Source organism: Arvicanthis niloticus, chromosome 23 (genome assembly GCF_011762505.2).
Source record: "Arvicanthis niloticus isolate mArvNil1 chromosome 23, mArvNil1.pat.X, whole genome shotgun sequence".
In the NCBI taxonomy this organism is placed as follows: domain Eukaryota; kingdom Metazoa; phylum Chordata; class Mammalia; order Rodentia; family Muridae; genus Arvicanthis; species Arvicanthis niloticus.
In genome coordinates this window covers 28,805,327-28,829,975 of record NC_133430.1, presented here as the reverse complement: position 1 = coordinate 28,829,975, position 24,649 = coordinate 28,805,327, and the positions used below count along the sequence as shown (strand labels likewise).

Sequence of the window (24,649 nt, the reverse complement as noted above, 5' to 3'; positions counted from 1 at the left end):
AATCTATTTTGGAAAGAATTTTTTATCAAAATTTCTGCAAACAACATTGAATTGTATAACCTAATAAAAATTTCATCTTATCATTTTGAGGAATGTTGTTTTTTTATAACAAAAATAGCAATCTAAGATTTTATAAAACACTTAGTAGACTCAGATACCACCTTAATAGATTTTTAAGAAGTTTAGAGTACCCAAGATAATAAGGTCACTTATGTTTATCAGGACTTTAGTATATCACTAGAACACTGACAAATATGCACCACTGCACTTTGAATGGACATGCTCAAAATATATAATAAAAACAATTTCAGGGCTGCAGAGATGGCTCAGCGCTTGAACCCACTGACTATTCTTCCAGAGGTCCTGAGATCAATTCCCGACAACCACATGGTGGTTCACAACCATTTGCAATGGGTTCTGATGCCCTCTTTTGGTTGATGTGTCTGAAGAAACCTAGACTATCTTTATAGAAATAAATAACTCTTAAAATACGTACATATGCCAGTCTGAGGCCTGCGGGTGAGTGCACCCCGGATTCCACCAGACACATTCTGGGGGATCCATAGAACCCATAGCCAGTGCTAGCACGCCCCTTCCGCCGCACGCCCCTCCTCTGGTCTGAGGCCTGCACGTGAGTGCACCCTGGATTCTGCCAGACACATTCTGGGGGATCCATAGAACCCATAGCCAGCGCTAGCACGCTCCTTCTGCCGCTTGCCCCTCCTCCGGTCTGAGGCCTGCGGGTGAGTGCACCCCGGATTCTGCCAGACATATTCTGGGGGATCCACAGATCCCACAACCAGCTTTAGGTAGGAAAACCCACATACTACCCTGAGCTCATAGCTGGGCGCCCTGAGTGCTCAGAACCCAGCAGATACCCCTCCCCCCCCCCCGCCCCCGCACCCCTGCCGGCTAGCACCCCCCTTCTGCCCATCTCCCGGGTCTGAGTCCCGGACCAGACCTCTACCAGGTCTGCAGTTGTGTGGACCCCGGATACCGCCTGAGACATACTGGAAGGTCCACTCAACCCAGAGCCACAGAGGAACAACTGAACTAAGAGTGTCAGACAACATATCCTGAGATATTCAAGAGGAGACACTGCCCCCAGAACAGCAGACATCTAGCTGGACTGCTACCTTGGAGGCACCATATCCTGAGGCATCCTAGAGATACCACTGTAATCAGGGCAGCTGGAAAAAATCACAGAGACATCTGGACTCCTAGAAGACCAAACACAAGCGAGACAACTGGAAAGACAGGCTTCAATCAGAGACAGAAGTACAGGTAGCACTAGAATTAACCAGATGGCAAAAGGCAGGCGCAAGAACGTAAGCAACAGAAACCAAAGTTACATGGCATCATCAGAACCCAGTTCCCCCATCATAGCAAGCCCTGAACACCCCATCACACCAGAAAAGCAGGATTCAGAATTAAAATCACTTCTCATGATGATGATAGAGGACTTTAAGAAAGACATAAATAACACTCTCAAAGAACAGATAGAAACCCTTAGAGAGGAAACACAAAAATCCCTTAAGGAATTGCAAGAAAATGCAACCAAATGGGAGAAGGAATTAAACAAAACCATGCAGGATCTAAAAATGGAAGTAGAAACAATAAAGAAATCACAAAGGGAGAACACCCTGGAGATAGAAAACTTAAAAAAAACGATCAGGAGTTATAGACACAAGTATTACCAACAGAATACAAGAGATGGAAGAGAGAATCTCATGTGCAGAAGATACCATGGAAAACATTGACACAACTGTCAAAGAAAATGCAAAATACAAAAAGCTACTAACCCAAAATATACAAGAAATCCAAGACACAATGAGAAGGCCAAACCTAAGGATAATAGGAATAGATGAGGGGGAAGACTCCCAACTTAAAGGACCAGTAAATATCCTCAACAAAATTATAGAGGAAAACTTCCCTAACCTAGAGAAAGAGATGTCCATAAATATACAAGAAGCCTACAGAACTCCAAATAGTTTAGACCAGAAAAGAAATACTTCCCGCCACATAATAGTCAAAACATCAAATGTACAAAACAAAGAAAAAATACTAAAAGCAGTAAGGGGAAAAGGCAAAGTAACATATAAAGGCAGACCTATAAGAATTACACCAGACTTCTCACCAGAGACCATAAAAGCCAGAAGATCCTGGACTGATATCATACAGACCCTAAAAGAACATAAATGTCAGCCCAGACTACTATACCCAGCAAAACTGTCAATCATTATTGATGGAGAAATGTGACACACTACCTCGCCGAAAAGGAGCACGTCACACTCAAGATTCTTCTGACAGCGTCTTTTATTGTTATAGCTCTTTTAGTTATCAGGATGAAAGATGGAGAACAAAGGACCCCAAAACCCAGAATGTTCTGACTATATACTTTCAAAGAGACATGATCTGTCCTCATTGGTTACAGACTGAGGTCTCATTTACATATCCACTGATAGTACTTTCAGCGGGAGATTGCGCATGCGCACAGCTGTAGACACCAAGGCCAAGAAGAAGCAGGAACAGGAAGCCAGCGCTATCTTATAATGGCGAGCGTATAGCTACTTCAGCAAACGCGACATGGCTCCTAACAGAGAAACCAAAATATTCCATGACAAATCCAAATTTACACAGTATCTCAACACAAACCCAGCACTTCAAAGGATAATTGGTGGAAGACTCCATCACAAGGAGGGAAACTACAACCTAGAAAAAGCAGGAAAGTAATCTTCCAAAAACCGTAAAAGAAGGTAGCTACACAAACATATCTCCACTGCCAATAACAAAAATAACAGGAAACAACACTCATTTTTCCTTAATATCTCTTAATATCAATGGACTCAATTCTCCAGTAAAAAGACATAGACTATCAGACTGGATACGTAAACAGGACCCAACATTTTGCTGCATTCAGGAAACGCACCTCTGTGGAAAGGACAGACACTACCTCAGAGTAAAAGGTTGGAAAACAATCTGCCAAGCAAATGGTCCCAAGAAACAAGCTGGAGTAGCGATTCTAATATCAAATAAAATCAGTTTTCAACCAGAAGTAATCAAAAAAGATAAAGAAGGACACTTCATATTCATCAAAGGAAAAATGTACCAAGAGGAACTTGCAATTCTCAACATCTATGCCCCAAATGTAAGGGCACCTACATACATAAAAGACACTTTACTAAAACTTAAAGCATACATTGCACCCTACACAATAATAGTGGGAGATTTCAACACCCCACTCTCAGCTATGGACAGATCATGGAAACAGAAACTAAATCGAGACACAATGAAACTAACAGAAGTCATGAACCAATTGGACTTAACTGACATCTATAGAACATTTCATCCTAAAACAAAAGAATATACCTTCTTCTCAGCACCTCATGGTACCTTCTCCAAAATAGACCATATAATTGGTCACAAAACAGGCCTCAACAGATACAAAAAGATTGAAATAATCCCCAGTACCTTATCAGACCACCATGGATTAAGACTTGTCTTTGACATAGACAAAAACAACAGAAAACTGACATACACTTGGCAACTGAAAAATGCTCTACTCAATGATAACTTGGTCAAGGAAGAAATTAAGAAAGAAATTAAAGACTTTTTAGATTTAAATGAAAACGAGGACACATCATATCAAAACATGTGGGACTCATTGAAAGCAGTACTAAGAGGAAAAATCATAGCTCTAAGTGCTCACAAAAAGAAAGTGGAAAGAGCATACATTAACAACTTGACAGCAAACCTGAAAGCATTAGAACAAAAAGAAGCTAGTATACCCAAGAGGAGTAGACGGCAGGAAATAATCAAACTCAGGGCTGAAATCAACCAAGTCGAAAAAAAAAGAACTATACAAAATATCAACAAAACCAGGAGCTGGTTCTTTGAGAAAATCAACAAGATAGACAAACCCTTAGCTAGACTAACCAAAGGGCGCAGAGACAGCATTCAAATCAATAAAATCAGAACTGAAAAGGGAGACATAACAACAGAAACAGAGGAAATTTAAAAAATTATCAGATCCTACTACAAAGGCCTATACTCAACAAAATTAGAAAATCTGGAGGAAATGGACAATTTTCTAGATAGATACCAGGTACCAAAGTTAAACGAGGAGCAGATAAACCATCTAAACAGTCCCATAATGCCTAAAGAAATAGACACAGTCATTAAAAATCTTCCCACCAAAAAATGTCCGGGGCCAGATGGTTTCAGTGCAGAATTCTTTCAGACCTTCAAGGAAGACCTAATACCAATCCTCTTCAAGCTATTCCATCAAATAGAAACAGAAGAAACAGTACTCAATTCATTCTATGAAGCTACCATTACACTCATACCTAAACCACAGAAAGACCCAACAAAGAAAGAGAACTACAGACCAATCTCTTTTATGAATATTGATGCAAAAATACTCAATAAAATTCTCGCAAACCGAATCCAACAACACATCAAAACAATTATCCATCAAGATCAAGTAGACTTTATCCCAGGAATGCAGGGATGGTTCAATATTCAGAAATCCATCAATGTAATCCACTACATAAATAAACTCAAAGAGAAAAACCACATGGTCATCTCACTAGACGCTGAGAAAGCATTTGACAAAATTCAACATCCCTTCATGTTAAAAGTCTTGGAAAGATCAGGAATTCAAGGCCCATATCTAAACATAGTAAAAGCAATATACAGCAAGCCAGTAGCCAACATCAAACTAAATGGAGAGAAACTTGAAGCAATCCCACTAAGATCAGGGACTAGGCAAGGCTGCCCACTCTCACCTTACCTATTCAATATAGTACTGGAAGTCTTAGCTAGAGCAATTAGACAACAAAAGGAAGTCAAAGGGATACAGATAGGAAAGGAAGAAGTCAAAATTTCACTATTTGCAGATGATATGGTAGTATACTTAAGTGACCCTAAAACTTCCACCAGAGAACTCCTAAACCTGATAAACAACTTTAGCAATGTGGCTGGATATAAAATCAACTCAAACAAATCAGTAGCCTTCCTCTATTCAAAGGATAAACAGGCAGAGAAAGAAATTAGGGAAATGACACCCTTCACAATAGCCACAAATAAAATAAATTATCTTGGAGTGAATCTAACCAAGCAAGTGAAAGATCTGTATGACAAGAACTTCAAGTCTCTGAAGAAAGAAATTGAAGAAGATCTCAGAAGATGGAAAGATCTCCCATGCTCCTGGATTGGCAGGATTAATTTAGAAAAAATGGCTATCCTGCCAAAAGCAATCTACAGATTCAATGCAATACCCATCAAAATTCCAAATCAATTCTTCATAGAGATAGAAAGAGCAATTTACAAATTCATTTGGAGTAACAAAAAACCTAGGATAGTGAGAACTATTCTCAACAATAAAAGAACCTCTGGGGGAATCACCATTCCGGACCTCAAACTGTACTACAGAGCAGTAGTGATAAAAACTGCTTGGTATTGGTACAGAGACAGACAGGACGATCAATGGAACAGAATTGAAGACCCAGAAATGAACCCGCATACCTATGGTCACTTGATCTTTGACAAGGGAGCTAAATTCATCCAGTGGAAAAAGGACAGCATTTTCAACAAGTGGTGCTGGCTCAACTGGAGGTCAACATGTAGAAGAATGCAAATTAATCCATTCTTATCCCCTTGCACAAAGCTCAACTCCAAGTGGATAAAGGACCTTCACATAAAGCCAGGTACACTGAAACTATTAGAAGAGAAGTTGGGGAAGACCCTCGAATACCTAGGCACAGGGGAAAAGTTCCTGAACAGAACACCAATGGCTTATGCTCTAAGATCAAGAATCGACAAATGGGACCTCATCAAATTGCAAAGCTTCTGTAAGGCAAAGGACACTGTCAACAAGACAAAACGGCAACCAACAGATTGGGAAAAGATCATTACCAATCCTACATCCGATAGGGGGCTAATATCGAATATTTACAAAGAACTCAAGAAATTAGACGCCAAACAACAAAATAACCCCATTAAAAAATGGGGTACAGAGCTAAACAAAGAATTCTCAACTGAGGAAACTCGAATGGCCGAGAAGCACCTTAAGAAATGCTCAACATCCTTAGTCATCAGGGAAATGCAAATCAAAACAACACTGAGATACCACCTCACACCAGTCAGAATGGCTAAGATCAAAAACTCAGGTGATAGTAGATGCTGGCGAGGATGTGAAGAAAGAGGAACACTCCTGCATTGTTGGTGGGGTTGCAAGCTGGTACAACCACTTTGGAAGTCAGTCTGGCGGTTCCTCAGAAAATTGGACATAGCACTACCTGAGGACCCAGCTATACCACTTCTGGGTATATACCCAGAAAATGCCCCAACAAATAACAAAGACATATGCTCCACTATGTTCATAGCAGCCCTATTTATAATAGCCAGAAGCTGGAAAGAACCCAGATGCCCTTCAACAGAGGAATGGATACAAAAAATGTGGTACATTTACACAATGGAATATTACTCAGCTATTAAAAATAATGAATTCGAGAAATTCTTAGGTAAATGGATGAAACTAGAAAATATCATCCTGAGTGAGGTAACCCAATCACAAAAGAACACACATGGTATTTACTCACTGATAAGCGGAGATTAGCCCAAAAAATTTGAAACAACAAAGATTCAACTACCAGACAACATGAAGCTCATGAAGAAGAAAGAACAAGTGAGGATGCCTAGGTCTTTCTTAGAAGGAGTGACTAAATAACCAAGGGAGCAAATATGGAGACAAAGTGTGGGTCATAATCTGAAGCGGGGGTTGTAGGGAGACCATTTCGTCTGGGTATTCATTCCATGGGCTGTCACCAAAAATAGACGCTGATAGGGATGTCAGGATGGGAAAGCTGACAGCAGCCTGATAAGGCTGTCTCTTTAGAGGTCTCTCAGAGTCGGACATACCCAGAGACAGATACCCACAGCTATCCATTAATCTGATCAAAGTTCCCAATGGAGGAGTTAGAGAGTAAATTGAAGGAACCGTGAACCGTAAGGGCTGGTGGCCCCGTGAGGAAAGCAACAATACCAACCAGCCAGAGCTCCCCAGGGTCTAAACCACCAGCCTATGAGCACATAGGGAGAGACACATGACTCCAGCTGTATATGTAGGGGAGGATGGCCTTGTTGGGCATAGGTGGGAGACAAGATCATTGGTACCCTGAAGGCTGAGCACTGAGGGGGGGGGGGATCTGAGGGTGGGGAGGGAGGCTGGGGGTAGGTGGGTAAACACCTTCATAGAGGCAGGAGGAGGTGGGATGGGATAAGGGGTTCCTGGGTGGTGGGGGAAATATGGTAAGGGGATAAAATTTGAAATGTAAATATTATATCCAATAAAAGAGGGGAAAAATAGAAAAGCGGTTAGAACCAACATTCTTAATAAAATGTTAGCTCTCTTTAAAAAAAAACTATCTTGATACTAAAATTTGTTTTGAGAATTGTATATTGCAAAATGATCAGCCTTAGTGTATCTACTCAACAAGCAAGCTGGGCAGACCTGCTCAAACCTCTGAGGTCCGTGAATTCCATCTGGAGGCAGTGAAGACACAGCATCAGAGGATTGTCAATTTGCTCTCCCCCCCACTTCTCTTCTAATATCTCAATGCCCATAATCAGCTTGAAGAAGCTAATGATGAGTCAGCGCCCCTATTCCCTGGGCATGGGGACTAAGGTGGTAAATGTTGGGCTGTCTCTCTAGGGAAAAGTAGTGGTTTTGTCGGAATAGAGAGGATTAGCTAGGGTTTATTGCATAGCCATAACCTATTAGTAGAAATCTGTATAATTAATATCAAGATGAAGATATAAATTCTTAAATGGCACCAATTTACTTTGTTTACAAATTTTAAGGTTTTCATTGGCATGAGCTTCTTAGTGATATAAGAGTGAGACGAATATTGTTACTCTCATAGGCATTGTACCAGTATAACACATTTAGGAATACAAAGCTTAGACCCAGTCCTTCTTTAACTTTTTTAACTGATTTGAGATGGTCAGCCTGTGAGTTAAAGGACTATAGCAAATTCATGACTTGGAGTTTATTATAAGGGTGTTCTTTATGTTTTATTTAGAAATAGCTGAGTGGAGTTAACAGGCAACAGTCCAGATTACCTTACATGGAATGCTGGTTTTCAAAACATCAGAAATCCTTAGAATTGACATGACAAACATTTCAGTATTAATGTTCATTTTCATTAGAGACCTGTCTGCTCCAGACAGCTTCCTATGTTAAATTCTAAGAAGAAATTGAGCATCCTTGGAGTTACTCCAGTTGTGGTGAGACAGCCACTAGGCAAGAATTGCCACTTTCCTTCTACAGACAAATTACTGTCCAGAAAAGGACACACTTGCAGAATAGTCGACTGATTATATCTGCCTAGACAGAGTAATCATCCCTTAATAAATCTGCAGCACTAAGGTCTGTCAGATGATCCTGGGCCAGAAGGCAGAAGAACAGATGCTCCAACGTTTTGAAGTAGAGGGAGTGTCCAGGTGTTCAGAGGTCTCTATAAATTGGCTAAGTTTTAGAAGCTATGCTTTGTGCTTCCCACAATTATAGTTAACTCAGTCATTCTGGATTTCTGATGGGGTTGAAAACTTATAGCTATTTACCTTGAGAGAAAAGATTTGAGTGGATGGTCGTCAGCTGACATTCATCCTAAAGCCAAGGAAAAAGCCAGGTTCAGAACTAAGTGTTTTAGTTAGGATAGATGACAGAGGTGCTGGTTAGTCAACAAAAGGATGGACTGGGTATTAGGACTATCTTGTACCTCACTGGTACAAATTGGCATAATTATGCTCTAATTATACTTTGAGAGAAAAGTTTCCTTTTAACAGGAAGGGTGATGTGTAGGAGGAGCTAAGGTGGGAGGAGTACTGAGAGGAAGAAAAGGGGTAAGAAGAGGAGAAGAAGGAGAGGAGAAGCTAGGTGATGAAAGAGAGATAGAGGGGGGAGACAGGGAGGCAGATGTTCATGTATCTCCACCAGTCAAAGATAGTTGATATATCTAGGTTGGGTAGTGGGTTATACCTCTGATTGAACAATACCAAACTTATAAAGCCTATGATTAACATTTTTAAAAAAAATGTATAAATGCAAAAAGGAAAAGGGGGCATGGGATAGGGGTTTTCTAAGGGGGGGGGAATGGGGAAAGGGGATGGCATCTGAAGTGTAAATGAAAGATCTAATAAATAAAAAAAACAAAAAAAATACGTACATGTATATGTATATGTATATGTATATGTATATGTATATGTATATGTATATGATGTATATGTATATGTATATGATGTATATGTATATGTATATGTATATGTATATGTATATGTATATGTATATGTATATATATCTCCAGACCCTTCCATATCCAGGACACAGATCAACAACCTACCTGGTAAGCACCATATTCTCTGAAGGAGAACCAAGACACATAAGAAAGATGATTATTTTTTTCTGAGATAGGGTTTTTCTGTGTAGTCCTGGCTGCCCTGGAACTCTTTCTACAGACCAGGTTGGCCTAGATCAGATATCTGCTTGCTACTGAGGACAATGTTTAAAAAAAAAATTAATGTGTGGGAAATCAGAAAGGTATAGGCCAAAACCTGGCATGTAGGATTGAAAGAAAGAAATGGATATGTGTTCCCACAGTCAGGTCTCATTTTCCACAGAGGCATATTATTTGGGGTGCTTGTACTGCGATTGTCCCTCATTGTCCTATGGTTATATAGAAAACAATTTTACTACAATACAATTGTGAAAGTAGATCTGTAAAACTGATTTGGTAACACAGTGGTAAAGGCTCTTACTGCCATGTTGACTACAGGAGTACAATCTCAGATAATGGAGAAAACTGACTCTCTCAGGTCTCTGACTTTCACACAGGTGTTATGATAGTTTTACACACACACACACACACACACACACACACACACACACACACACACACACTCGCACAGGCCCACACACTCATACATTACACGTAAAAAATTTATTTTATGATTTTATTATGTATATAAAGGTGTTTTGTCTGCATGTATGTCTGTAACCACATGTATGCCTGGTGTCTGAGGAGGCTAGAAGAGGGCATTGAACCCCCTGGGTACTAGAGTAGCAGATGTTTCTGAATCACTGTGTGGGCATTGGGAATTAGTGCTCTTAACTGGTCTCTTCAACCCAATAAAATGTATTTTTAAATGACTTGTCACAGGCAATGCTTTCCTTTAGTTCTGTGGAGTGTGGGTTTGGTTCACGTGTGCTGGATTTTCATGAGTTTCCCTACCTCATCAGGTTCTGGAACTTAGTAAGTTACCTATGTTGTCTGAGTTTCAGCCCCCACCCCAGCAATTTCCAAAAACAAACAAAGAAACATTTCAGAAGACCTAACTTTGATGTATCTCTGTTTTAAACCCTGGATACTTGACGTTGTTAGGAAGTTGAAGTGAGCTGACCCGGGCTGGGGAGGAGGGTGCTCCCTCAGTACAGGGCTCACTGCTCAAGCAGGAAGACTTGAGTCTCCTATTAGGAACTACCCCGGACCCCAGCGCACCAGGGTCCCGAGTGTGAGAACAATGGGTCTTCCTCAGTGTGTACAGACCCATTTTCTCTGGTACAATTAGTTTGTAGTCAGCTGTATTCCATCATCTCTTATGACACTGAGACATGGGCAGGTTTTTTGGCCCAGGTCACATTTCCTGGCTGGTCTGACAGTGTGGGCTCTCCTGAGTTTAGAACAATCAAGGACATGGGGAGCCAAGTGCTAGGATCACCCACTGGGCTGCCTTGTTGCCCTCTGAGTTGGAGTTTAGTCCTTCCTTCTGCTGACAGAGGGCCTTTTACTATATAAATAACGCTATAGACATGAGCGATAGCAAAGGCACACAGGTGGGCCATCTGAGTCTCTGGTCTTTTCTCAGCTCTAATGCCTTGGTCAGAGCTGCCAGTTCAGCTTTCTGGGCTGACATGGCTGTCAAGAGTGGCTTTGCCAATATGATCTCAGTGACTGAGACCACTGCTGTCCCAGGATACCTCTGTCCATCCTGAATGAGGCTGTTGTCATTGGTGCACCATGTTACCTCTGCATCCAACCAAGCAGTCGTGAAGAGGACCATCAATCGAGCTCAGGGTCAGGCAGCAGGGCAGGGGAAAAGTTATCCTGGGAGCATTCAAGAATAGAGGCTGTCAATGAGTCATTCTGGCAACCTCTTTAACCAGGAGGCCATCGCTGCACTGATGTGTAAACAGGGCAAGGGCCAGCTTCTGTCAATTGGTGACACATTGGCCATTGGCTGACACCAGGGCTCCAAGACTGAGTATGCCTCCCGGGGTCTAAGGAGGTCACCTGTAGTTAGCAGAATAAGGCATTCTTAGTGTAGGCACAATAGTCTGAAATTTTATTGGATACTTTATTTATTACCATTTCAAATATTGTTCCTTTTACCAGTTTCCCCTCTCCAAACCCCCTATCCCATGCTCCCTTACCCTGCTTATATGAGGGTGCTCCCCCATCCACACACCCACCCACACCTGCCTCACTTCCCTAGCATTCCCCTACACTGGGACATCAAGCCTTCACAGGACCAAGGGCCTACCCTCCCACTGATACCAGATAAGGCCCCTTCAGCTCCTTCAGTCATTCCCCTAACTCCTCCATTAGGGTCCCCATGCTCAGTTCAATGGTTGGCTGCAAGCATTCACATCTGTATTGATCAGGCTCTGGTAGAGCCTCTCAAGAGACAGGTCTATCAGGCTCCTGTCAGCAACCACTTCTTGATATGGAAATACTGACTGGGTTTAGTGTCTGTATGTGGGATGGATCCCTAGGTAGAGCACTCGCTGGATGGCCTTTCCTTCAGTCTCTGCTCTACTCTTTGTCTCTGTATTTCCTTTAGAGAGGAGCAATTCTGGGTTAAAATTTTGGAGATGGGTGGGTGGCCCCATCCCTCAACTGGGGTGCCATGCCTAACCTCTGGACATGGTCTCTACAGGTTCTCCCTACCGTTTGTTGAGTATTTTAGCTAATGCCATCCCCATGGGACTGGGAGGGTCTTACTTTCCTGGCATCTGGGACTTTCTGTTGGCTACCCAGTTCCCCATCCCTCATTGCTACACACCTCTGTTCAATTTCATGACCTTCTGTACATCTCATTTTCTCCTTCCACACCTGATCTTGCTCCCCCCTTTTCCCCCTCCCTTTCCTTTCCTCCTCCTGAGTCCCTCCCACCCTCTACCTTCCATGATTATTTTGTTAATCCTTCTAAATAGGACTGAAACATCCACTCTTTGGTCTTCCTTCTTCTTGAGATTTCGCTAAATTTTTTTAGGACCTCTAAAAGGCCTTGTGTTTTTATTTTGATTCTGTTGCCACTGGGAAGTCATTTATAAACTGTTGAAGAGATTTTATCTTCAGTTTTTAGCAAGACAGAAATTTGAATTTTGTTAATTATCAACAAAAAATCTGGTAGGTTTCCCTTTTACTTTTAGAATTATGCTGGACTTGGGGAGGGGGCACTTGTGATCTTTAGGGGCCTCCTTATCTGTTTCTTCTGAAGCTATCTGTTTTAGGCTTCTCTTACAGTCTTTTGGTTTGGCCATGGCTGCCAACAGGATCTTTCCCAGGTCTTGAGTCTGTTGCTTTTGTCCTCTCATCTACTTGTCTTCTGTAGTCTCTCTTTATTAAATCCTCTCCCTGCAACTATCACTAACTCCCCAGCCTTTTTTTTTCTAAATTTCTCAACTCTCTGGAGCTTTCTCTTAATATCTGGTGCTTTCTGATTAATAAAAGCTAGAGTGCCACTGCTGCCTTTGTTTCTGGTGATTCAGGGTCCATGGAGGTATGTTGTTGAAATGTCTCTATGACCCTCTCTAAAAAAGCTGTAGGGCTTTTATTTTTTCCCTGGCTAATGTTATACACTCTGCCCAAATTTGTGGGTCATCTTTCAGCTGCATTGAGACCAGCCAGCAGAGCCTGGTGGTAGACCAAGAGCCTCCTTTTATCTTCAACAGTGTTAAAATGCCAGTCAGGGTGAGTCAGGGGAAAGCAAGCATATGGTGGTAGTGGGGAGTGGGGGGATTGGATTCCCTGTGGGGCCAGGAACCAGTTTCCTGTCCTCTTCTGTGGTTAAGGAAACCTATAGAATGTGGTAGATGTAGCCTCTCTCATGCTAATAAGTCCGTCAAAGTCAAAGTCACTTTGTCAGAGTCATCTCATCAAAGTCATCTTGTCAAAGTCATCAGCCAATGTCATCTCATCAAAGTTATCTTGTCAAAGTCATCTCATAATGAGAAACACAAAGACACAAATAAAACCTTCCCTGTCTATGGAACAGAAATAAGAAACAACCACAAATTGGCACCCATGAAAGAGAACTCTCTATGACACCAAAAACACAAATTCAACCATTTCTCTCTATCAGGTAGACATGAGAACAATCAAAAGTGGTGCACACACAAGAAAAGAACCAGATTGGTGGGCATCTCTCATTTCCCCTGAGACCACGCCCACCACAGACCAAGACTCAGGACATCTCCTGGCTCTGCTGTAGCCACAGATCCCAGATACATCTGTCTGAACTGCAAATCGGGCACTGAACAAAGTCAAGGCCCTTTTCCCATAAAGATGTGGCACCATTTAGAATCAGTGAACAGAAAAAGGCACAACCAGAAACAAAAACCAAAACCATAAAAACTGCCATGGCTTGCAGTAACAAGAGCCAACCAGAAGGTGGCACGCACAGAAAACCAGATGTGGTTCCACTCAGACTCTGTGAACAGAGAGAGCCTGCAACCAGAACTAAAATCAGAAAAAGATACAGCTGCAATACCAAGAATCAACCAGACAGTGGCGCTCACACACATCACAACCTGCAGTATTGATTTTACTCAGACCTGGAAAAAGTACCATGGCAACATAAGTCATTGATCTTTACACACATTTTTGTTCTCCTCAGTAGATCTCACAGAAAGTTTCTAACACTCAGACAAATTAACGGCCACACAAATCACGAGCTTTTGGGCCTGCACAAGTACTCATCTGCTCACATCACATAGAAAACTTCTTATGCTCATACAAATTCCTCAGCATGGCTTCAAACCTAGAAGAACTACCATGGCAATACAAGCCACCAGGTTCCACACAAATAAATCACCTTAGCACAGCTGGAAGAGTTACCACATTTACCTTTACACAAGCTTGCTTCTGTTCCACTCTGCAGATTTCACAGAGAGCTCAGACAAATCTATTACTCAGACAGGCAAGAAGCAGGAAATTTAACACAGTGTTAAAAACATAAAAACACAAATACCTAGACTAGTTTTGCCAGCTTCAAGACCCTCCAGATTGGATGTCCTGTGTGTCAAGGGCAACTTCCTGGACAACGCACCAAAATGTAATGCCAGAGAAATGTTAATGATCCTCAAAACACAAACAGGAGCTGATCTGACACAACCCACAGAAGGGTCTTTATTCTATTTGAGCTAGCTCACCCCCACCCAATCCACCGCTGTCACACAGGACAGTTTTGGTAGTGAGGGAGCCCCAAATGTCTAACAGGGCAAGGCTTTATAGTAAGCAGCAAGCAGAGAGTACATGTGCAAGCATCCAATTAGAAAGCTACTCTGGGGCTGGAGAGATGGCTCAGTGGTTAAAAGCACTGACTGCTCTTCCAAAGGTCATGAGTTCAAATCCCAGCAACCACATGGTGGCTCACAACCATCCATAATGAGATCTGATGCCCTCATATGGGTGTCTGAAGACAGCTACAGTGTACTTACACAAAATAAATAAATAAATTCTAAAAAAAAAGAAAGAAAGAAAGCTACTCTGACCTTTAACATAATTGGCTGGTGCTGGGAGTCATACATAAATTTAATTTCTGCTCTCCTTTGCATTGGTGGTCATTAGGCAGGGGGTGGGCTTGTAACCTGAGGATGCAGTTTTGTTGGAGGATTAACCTGGAGATGTGGGTCTTTAGGGTGTAACCTGGAGACACTGGTCTTGTTGAGGGTTAGCCTAGAGACTGGGGCTAGGCTCAGGTTTTGTTGGGGAGCAACTTGGAAACTAATGCTAGGTACCAGCCTGTTAGTTTACCTGAGTTCAAACTTAGGTCACGTTCTCTAAAATGGATTCTGAACTTTAAAAAAATTGGCATCTCAAAATCTTCTGGGAAGTATTTTCTGAGAGCACAAAGAAGCTGTGTTCCAGAGATAGGCAAGGTTGTGCCCTGTGCTGCAGCTATACTTGGTAATGTGCAAGAGTCACCCAGGTGGTACTGGTTTTGAAGGCATGAAGGAGTCATGGAGAACAGCTGAAATCTGGCACTGTGAGAGGCCATGGAAGGAAAAGGCCATTGGTGAAAGTACAGTCTCAGTTGTAGTTGACAGCCCAGGACTGAAGGGGTTATCCAAAGGATTTGAGGTTTGGCACGATGAATACAACCTATGAGAGGCTATTGGTGAAGCCTTGTTGCAGCAGAAGATCCTGATATATTAGAGATGCCATTACCATGGGATGATCACCATGAACAGCAGCAGCAGTGGAGTGGATCAACCTGAGCTTAGAGTGCTACAGAAGGCAGAGCTGGTGAAGTGGTGCCAGCCCTTTGAAATTGCCCAGAAGATCATGTGTGGATCTCAGACATTGAAACAAGAAGCTGTAACATTGGAGTTGCCTTGGAGACTTCAAGATGTTCAAGATGCCAAAGCCATGAGGGCTATCTGCTGAGGAAAAGTGCTAACAGGGAGTAGAACCAGCCCGGGAAAAAGAAGTTTGTTGCAGTCAAAAAAGCCAATAAAGGAGTTGGAGATCTGAAGTCTGCTGTGACATCAGACATGGAGATGCAGAGTTTGGAGTTTGCCCAGCTGGTTTCCTGTCTAGCTTTGAAGATTACAGTTATGTGATTTGATGAATCTCAGAAGCGACCTTGAACTTTGGACTTTTAACATTGTTGAGACTGCTCTAAACTATGGGGGCTTAGGAAGTTGGACAAATGTATTTTTGATAATGCTATGGGTAGGTATGGCCCCCATAGGCTCATGTGTTCAAATAAGCTTCTGGGAGCCAGGGAACAGAATGTGATGGTTTGTATATGTTTGCCCCAGGAAGTGGCACTATTAGGAAGTGTAGCCTTGTTGGAATAGGTGTGTCCCTGTGAGCTTAGGCTTTAATACCCCCATTCCAGTTGCCTGGAAGCAACTCTTCCGCTTGTTGCCTTCGGAACAAGAGGTGGAGCTCTCAGCCCCTCCAGCCCCATGTCTGCTTGGACACTCCCATGCTCCCTGATGACAATGGTCTGAACCTCTAAACCTATAAGCCAGCCCCAAATAAATGTCATCCTTATAAGGGTTGCCTTGGTCATGGTTTCTGTTCATAAGCAGTATAACCCTAACTAAGACACTTACTAAATATTATACTAATTTTTATTCTTAAGTGAGCCAAAAGTGTTCTGAAATGTCAAAAGTCAAGTTTTGACTACCCATGGCTTTGATCCTGCAGCCCCTTTTCTGAGCTGTTCTTTGGGTGGGGGAGTAGGAGAGAAGCATTGCTATTGGCTGCTTCCTCACTAGCACTGATATTTCCTATTTAAAAGCTCTGTGGGACCTGCAGACCCCATTTCTTCCTAGATGTAATTATTTCTTTGGAGCACTGGCTCGAATCTTAAGGGGATCTGAACCACAAAGCTGAAGATTTAGACCCAAAACAATTCCTTTTTCTATAGACTAGTTTGGCAGGGGAACAATTAACCCCTTGCTCTGAGCCCTGCCATTTACTTTGATAATCTTCATTACTACCCAACATTCTGTGGCTCACAAGGCAACCATCTGATATCTGTGGCCACTCCTTTACAGTCTGTCTTAGGGTATCTATTGCTGTGAAGAGACACCATGACCATGGCAACTCTTATAAAGGAAAGCATTTAATTGAAGCTGGCTTACAGTTTCAGAGATTATTCATTGTCACAGTGAGAAGCATGGCAGCATGCAGGCAGAAGTGGTGCTGGAGAGGAAACTGAAATGTAACACAGTTTGGTTTTTCTTTACAGTAATGGCAATAAGAAAAGTTATTGTTCATGGTGTGCCTATGTGTTCTGCCAAGTGTTTCCTAGTGTGTCCTTTCCCTCTCCTTCTCACCCTATGTGTGGAGAAGAAATCTCTTGGGCAGGGGGAGGGAGTCCGGTGGTGGGTCTTGGTGGCGGGCTTCCCATCTTGCCCGGAAAGTCCCACATCCACGCAGCTGTTGGCGGGCGGGCCTGCAGCTGTATTGGCAAGGCTCTAGGGTTCCAAAAGCTGGGAATCTGGCGGAGAGACCATGTGAAGTGGAGTCCAGTTTTCCAGAGCTTTTATTGTTCATGGCATGGTAAATGGACGTGGGTGGTACGCGCTTCCCCCGCCAAAGGCCAGGGGAGTCTCATTTTATAGGGAAGGAAAAAGGGGAGAGAATAACTTAATTAGCTATGCCCCTGGCCTTTTGATAATTCATTAATATTTAAATCTCTGGAGGTAGAGACTTGTTAATCATGCCCTCTACCTGTGTCCTACGTGACTAAAAGTGGCAGGTTAAATGAAGTTACCTCGTCCAAGGCCCAACACTATGCCCTCCTTCCTTCCCTTTCCTTTCCCTTCCTTCTTTCTCTTTCCATCTCCTCTTCTCCCCTTTTTACCCTTTCTGTTTTCTTTCTCATTTCTAGAAGATCTAAACTGATTCAGTACCTTTCCCAAGGCTGCTCCCCTTGCCAGCTAGAGATGATTGGAGTTCATGGATTCTGGCCCCTCCCACCTCAAGACCACTCCTTCTGTGTGAACTCATTCCCTTGCTTTGTTAGCAACAAGGCCTTATTCAAACCATAGGTGGGAGGAGCCTCGGGTAGTGTTCTGTTTCCTGCTTTGCAGATGGGTAACTTTGTCTCCTGGGAGTCTTGCTGAGCCCTGAAGGCTGTTGTTCTGTAAGATACCTGTTGCTTTGGGCAGTCCCCTGATCCTTTTTTTTTTTTTTTTTTTTTTTAAGATGGAAGGGATCCAAGCTGCTGTGAACCAGAGAGGAGCTTGATACATTATGCAGGAGTGACTTGTTAACCTGGAGTGAATGCCATAGACTTTTGTCACTGCACCAAGTGAATGCCAGCTGTTTTGAAACTAAAGTGGAACCCTGGAAGGTAGAGAAGAACAGAGAAGATGAAGGGAGGGTTTGTTTAAAACAGCTTGAGATGGCTCCTGGGGTTGAACAGTCTCTGTCAAAGCTGCTGTAGTGGGTGGATTTCCAAAGCAGTTGGCTGCCTTCTGGTAGGGTAAGATTCCTTGTTGGCTCATCTGGCTTGGGGTAACCTCAAACAGCACAGTAGCAGGTGATCTTGGGAGAGGGGGGCAACTCTGATCTTGGCTGTTAATAAAGATCCTAAGAGAAATGTATTATGTTGCAGTATGAGTGGGTCCCCTTAATTGGATGGAACCATTAGAGAAGTTCATAGCCATGGGAGGAGTTTGAGTGACTGTACGGTTTGTGAATGTCCAACTTAGGGTGGGGCAGGAAGGAAGACATGAAAACAGCATTGTGTGTCTTGGTAAGCCCAATGGTTCTTACAGCTTGCTGTCAGAGTCGCATGAGAATGTGTATGGGTCCTACTTCAGAGGTCCTGAATATGACACTCTAGGTATTATAGGGTCCAGCAATCTGAGCTTTAAAAGGCTTCCCTGCACCTCAGAGAATTCTGGTCCCTGAAACCATAGGCTTTAAAAGCCCACTGAGAGCTGAGTTTATAAGTGAGACAGGATGCTCTGGTAAGTTCAGATTTTAAATTGCTCAACAAAGTTAAAATCCAAGAGCATCTTTTTTTTGTTAATAATTAATGTATAGATCAGCCCAATTAAAGGTATAGAATGTAGTGATCTCTTAGTTTTTGTGACTCAGATGTAGTTATAGTTATAAACAGGATGTGTGTTCCTTCTTGGTGAATGCCAAGTCCACTATAGTGCTCTTCCTGACATTGTGTTAAGCTTTGTAGAGAGCCTGAGGACTTTCCCCACCACCTAGTGGGTTCAAGTTTCCATTCTACAAGGGTTGACTTGAAATCTTTAAAACTCTTCAACATTGCAACTTTGAAACAGTTTGGCTTTTTTTTTCCCACTTAATCCTTACATTTAGCAAACACTTACATGGTATCTATACATTGCTTTTAGTATCTAAGGTATATATTCCTGAAGTGATTTGGTAAAAAGCTTTCCTTCTAGAAGTGGTGTCTATGGTGTGTTGGCTTTCTGTTGCCCTAACAGAATGTCTGACATAATTAGTTTAAAGGAAGAAATCATTGTAGCCTGTCTTTCAGTCCAGTCTTACTCATGCTGGTTTGGGTTTGTCTTTGCATAGTATATCTTATTGGTGGCAGAAGCTGGAGGAAGGCAGTCTACTTCAAGAAAGAATTAGTCAGAGTCAGAGGCCATAGTGTTCCTTCATGGGCAGGCCCCTCCCATTACTACAACATCCTTCCACTAACTAGGCCCTATAACCAAAGAAGTTCCCACCTCCAATAGCACCATAGGCTGCTAACCAAACCTTTAGCAGAGGGGCCAATGAGGGATATGAGAAAGCTAAACCATAAGACTGGAAGTGTTTTCTAGAATGTTTACTGTCTTGTGTTAACATGGAGGTTTGGTGCTGTTTTGCCTAACCTCCAGTTATTATGTTTTCTGAGGCTCTGGTGATGGCAATCATTAGGGCTTTTCAGAAATTTAACCTCTGATTGTAGAAAGATTATTTGATGTTTATGTATTCAACCTTAATTGAAAAGCTTTACTGTACAACACACTATAAGCATGGAGTTCCATGATATTATTTATTGGGTGATACTGATTTTAAAATGTGTTCTATCCAGTGGTGATGGCGGCTGTGGCATTGGAGGCAAGGTCAACCACCTTTTCTCCATCACATAGAAGGCAGAGGCAGGTAGAGCTGAGTTTGAAGCCAGCCTGGGCTACGGAGTGAGTTCCACAGCAGCCAGGGCCACAGAGAAACCTTGTCTTGAAAAGAACAAGCAAACGAAAATTACAGTATTACATAATTTCTCCCTTCCTCCTTCCAACCCATCTCATATATCCCAGGCTGTTATACCTTGGATTGGTGTTACAGATCCAAGTTCACAACTGGGTTAGACGTCCAGCAGCCAATGATGAGCTGGGTTTACCTGAAAAGGGGGCTGGAAATAAAAAAGAGACAGGTGTTGGGGGCCGACTTTTAGCAGAAAGCGGCTATCAGCTTTGCAGCCATCTTGAGCCATATACCCTGACATGAGACTTGAATTACAATAGCCTAAAACAGCTGAGAACACTCCGATAATCTTGGTTTAGATACCTTGAGATTAAAGGCACATGAGATTAAAGGTGTGTGAGATTAAGAGTATGATTTAGAAGTATAGAGATCAGAGTTAGAGAGAAGACCTAAGGGCATGATTAAAGGTGTAACTTAGAGGCGTGGCTTAGAAGTAAGACATATAAAATGCAGAGGCAAACAGTAGGATTCAGACATTAGGGAGACTATAGAAGACAGAACCAGACATCAGACTAGAGAGAGAGATTCCTACACATCAGACATTAGGTAGAATCTGCCCTCACCCTTGCTCTTGCTGAAACCCGACCTGCAGACCGGAGCAACAGCTTGGGCCGGGATACAGTGGCCGCCCAAACGTGGGTCAGCCCAGGCCTCAACATTTTGCTCAGGCTGAGACATTTTTGGCCACCCCAACGTGGGACTAGTGCGGTCCCCAACATTATTTTGGCGCCCGAACAGGGACTCGAGCTTGGGCCCCAACATTATTTTGGCGCCCAATGTGGGGCTAGTGCGGTCCCCAACAGACAGGCTGCAAGAGAACCATGAAGCCAAGACAAGATTTGATCAAGGCTCAAAGTTTACTACTAAGCACTGAGTTTATCTAGGGGAATCCCAGGGAACCAATCCTTTGTTTCAGCTGATAAATTGCAAAGCCAGCTCACTGGACAGTCTATTCTTCTAAGTTCTTGCAGAAAGATGCAACTGTAAACAATGCTGCTAACTTCACCCAGGTGTCAAGGTCCTGTAGGAAGTTGTAAGTGTAAACAAAGCTGCTGAGTTCACCTAGGTGGTAAGGTCCTGTGTGGCAAGCACTGGAGGTCTGTTCAGCCTGCTCAAGGCTGGGAAGGGCACATTAGACCATCATTACCTTTATCCCAGAGCAGTCTGCATAGTACCACATGGCATCATGGGACCCAGGCAGTACAAAGGAATCTTCTAGCACAGACAAGATGTCATGTAGCATGGGCTGGACTCCTACTTGCTTAGCAGGGATGATCTTAAATCAATGCAGATCTTGTTGGCATCCCAAGTGCTAGAATTACAGATGTGTGACATATACCCAACTATCATCTCAGTGTTAACACAAATTTTCAATGTCTAGTGAAAACTATCCCAGGCAAGCACCAGACATATGGGACTGGATCATTGTCTGGACCACCAGCTTTTCCTACATCCTATGTTAAGAAGATTACCTTGCAAGTATCAGAATAATATCGACTGTTTGTGTTTTGCAGCAGTATAGTTTTGTAAGAAAGACTAATGAGGGCCAAATATACATCTTCACTAAACAAACATCAGTGTCTTCTACTAGACTGTTGGAGGGATGAGGCAGTGCCTCCAAGCTCACTAGAATCTCTTCTGTGCCTCATACAAGGCCAAATGATAAACACTCTGCCTCTCCCACAAGGGAGGTAGCAAACTGTTTACCCTGAAGCTTGGAGCTCTGTTGGTGAAGGTTTTCCTTTTCCTCTTGTTCCTGAGTGAGGGTGCTGGGGAATGCACTTGGTGAAGACAGTGGTGAAGAGCACTTGCTGCTCTTCCAGAGGATCTGAGTTTGATTCCTGCACCCACATGGGATGTGACTCACAACTACCTCTAACTCCAGTTCCATGGGATTTAATGCCCTCTTCTGGTCTCCATGGTAACCTCTATACTATGGCATATATTTGCACAGGCACAGAAGCATAAACATCATAACAAAGCATGCACTGCTGTGGTGGTAGTGGTGTGAGGTTCATTGACCTCAGAAATCCCCAGATACACCTGCCTTTGTGGGCTTTTCTAACAACGGCTTCATTAGAAACAGGAAAAAATGAAACACAAGGACTTCAGTGGTGTTTCCTTTGGCTACAACCATTAGTGGTTTGCTTCTTTGCATTTTGTCAAATGACAAAGTCGGCAGTTTTATGTGAGTGGGTCCATGGTAATGTGATGCTCATGATTAAAACTTTCATTTTCAGGACAGAGAGACTGGCGTTCACAGAGGCATGGGTTGGGTTCAGTTTTCCTCCAAGGAAGAACATCGTATTACTGAAGGAATAAAAGTGAGTGTTCCTGTCTGATGTGTGTTCCATGTCCCTTTAAAGAGTAGTTGGTGTCCTATAAGGTCTGAAAACGGAAGTCCCTGAGGACTCCTCTTTAGTTTTGGTGCTAGGGACTGAATGCAGAGTGCACACATATGCTAAGTACATGCTCTTCTGAGTTACACCCACACATGGAAACCCCTTTGATGGCTTATCATCTTGTATGTAACAGAACAGTGGAAACAGCAGTGTAGGCAAAGGGGCTGAAACCGTCTCATTCCCACTGACTTACGATGTGTCACTGATGAGTGCAGGGAAGACAACAGCCACTTGAGTCACTGGGTGTGAGTCTCTAATCTTAAAAATAGGTAAATTCTGCTAATAATTTTTCTTAAAGAAAATTACCTTCCCTGACAGTGGTACCCACCTCCTTCCCCAGATCCATGTTTAAAGCTCAAGACCAAAGGTTTGCACAGGGCTCAAACAGCTGATGGAAAGATAGATTTCTGAGATGATCAGTGTACTGCTTATGTTTTTACTGAAACAAGCTGCACTAAGCAAGACCTTAGTTTCCTCTCTGCACGGTAGAAGAGCACAAGGGCAAGTGCATCTGCGAGCATCGTTCCAGTGTGTGAACGTTATCCCACTCACCGGCTGGGGTGACGTCATTCATACAGTTAATTCAGAAAGTTCTTCCAGAAAATGTTATCCCTGGATTGATTAGTAAGTGCCACACGCAAAAAAGAGTAGTCTCATTTCCGTGTGGGGCAGTGTTTTGTGAAGTGCCGCAAGATTGGAGAAGCAGGAACAGTCTTTAAGAGAACCTACTCTAGATTAGAATATTCAATGCCCCTCTCTCCTGGAATAAAAAGGAGTGCTGGCATCTATCACCCAGATTTGTTTTGTTTCTGTTTTTTAAAATTTTTTTGTTTTAAGTTTCTTTTTAATTTAATTAATATATTCACTATTATCCTTAATCTTATTTTTTTACACTCCAGTTGTTATCCCCTTCCAGGTCATCCCTCCGAAAGTTCCTCATCCCATTCCTCCTCCTCCCTGTCTCCAATAGGATGTCCCCTCCCTACTCCCTGAGGTCTCAAGTCTCTTGAGAGTTAGGTGTATCTCCTCTGACTGAGGCTATCTTATGCTGTATATGTCAGATTTGGCTTTTATTCTGATCATTTACAATGGGTTTCTCCATACTTGCACTGAGGGGGAGTGGACCATGAGAGGAAGTCTGGTGAGAGCAAGCTAAAGGCTAGAAGCCTCAGAGACACTGAAGGGACATTAGGAGCTTCACCTGCTCCAAGCACCAGGCCCCTGCCAAGTCACCTTGGACTCCCAGAGTGATTTGTGGCCATCAGTCACAAAGAGGCAGAGTGCCAAGTCTCTCCTCATGTACATGAGGCATCATCTGTAACATCTGAGACCAAGACAATAGGAAAAAAGTCATGACCACAATCAAGTAGGGCCAAAACAGAGTTCTCCATGCTAATGAGGTTCCTAGAGGCCACCAGGGTTTAACCAGTAAGCTTCTATTTCAAGAGATTCCTCTCTGTAAAAGGGATTTAATCATAGATCCACCCTGAGAAGTGGGGTACGGTTTTACTAATCCACATTCCACCCTGACAATAAACTTGGTTTGAACCATGGAATGTCTCTTTTCACCAGGATCCACTGTGGGGAGCCATGAAGGTTTTCCCCTATGAAGCCACAACCCATAGAAGGATCCTTTGTGTTCCCAGCCACATCTGCCTCTGTGCTTGTATCCAAGTTAAGGACAATAATCTCTGCTAGGACAAGCTGGTGCCCCCCTTTTACCCTGGCCCTGCCTAGGCTAGACACTATCCCCAGCCAGCAGGACCCCGACTCCAATCTCTGCTCTTCCAGAACTCACATGAAGCTGCTCCTGCTCTGCCTGCTTCCCAGGCTGTTGCTGCTGCTCTGCCTCTTGAAGCTTTAGGTTGAGAACCTTGGCTCTGTGGTGATGCTCAGCTTTCAGCTTCTCCTGCTGGCCCAGGGCTTCTCTGGTCCTCTTCTCCATCACTTCCTCTAAGTCCTGGGACTCCTCCTGTATCCTCAGCCCCTTCACCTTGTCAAACCTCTTTAGCTGTTTGGATGCCATCACTGAGGGGGCTCCCACCTTCCTCTCTTGCTCCTCCTGCCACTGCCTCAGGCCCTCTGTTCCTCTCATTCTGTGCTCCCAACAGAAAATGTCCACCCTCTCAGGTGCAACCTCTTCGCAGAAAATACAAAATCTGTAGTCCGGTTTGCCACCTGCCTGCCTTTCCCCCCAGAATC

At 43.1% G+C, this 24,649-nt stretch overlaps 1 protein-coding gene, 1 long non-coding RNA gene and 1 pseudogene across 5 annotated transcripts in view; 1 reads left to right on the top strand and 2 right to left on the bottom strand.

Moving 5' to 3' along the window:
• Window positions 1-24,649, bottom strand: part of LOC143436580 (SNW domain-containing protein 1-like) — a 43,620-nt pseudogene that overhangs the window by 7,154 nt on the left and 11,817 nt on the right.
• LOC143436913 (mRNA export factor GLE1-like) overlaps window positions 1-24,649 on the bottom strand; it is a 32,961-nt gene that overhangs the window by 8,003 nt on the left and 309 nt on the right. The window contains exons 2-4 of one of the 4 annotated variants that reach the window (XR_013106670.1): window positions 24,246-24,458; window positions 20,109-20,193; window positions 19,828-20,017 (exon numbers count right to left, since the gene is read on the bottom strand). Coding sequence is in view for 2 of the 4 variants with exons in the window: in XM_076921551.1 (XP_076777666.1) it covers window positions 20,146-20,193; window positions 24,246-24,542 (345 nt within the window). In the remaining 2 variants the exon portion in view is untranslated. Of the gene's footprint in view, window positions 1-19,827; window positions 20,018-20,108; window positions 20,194-24,245; window positions 24,648-24,649 lie in introns of those variants that run through there. The other 3 variants (XM_076921550.1, XM_076921551.1, XR_013106669.1) reach the window with 3 other exon arrangements.
• On the top strand, window positions 17,760-23,238 carry LOC143436916 (uncharacterized). Its single transcript, XR_013106671.1, has 2 exons — window positions 17,760-18,291; window positions 22,286-23,238. It is a non-coding gene; the product is annotated as an uncharacterized LOC143436916 (long non-coding RNA).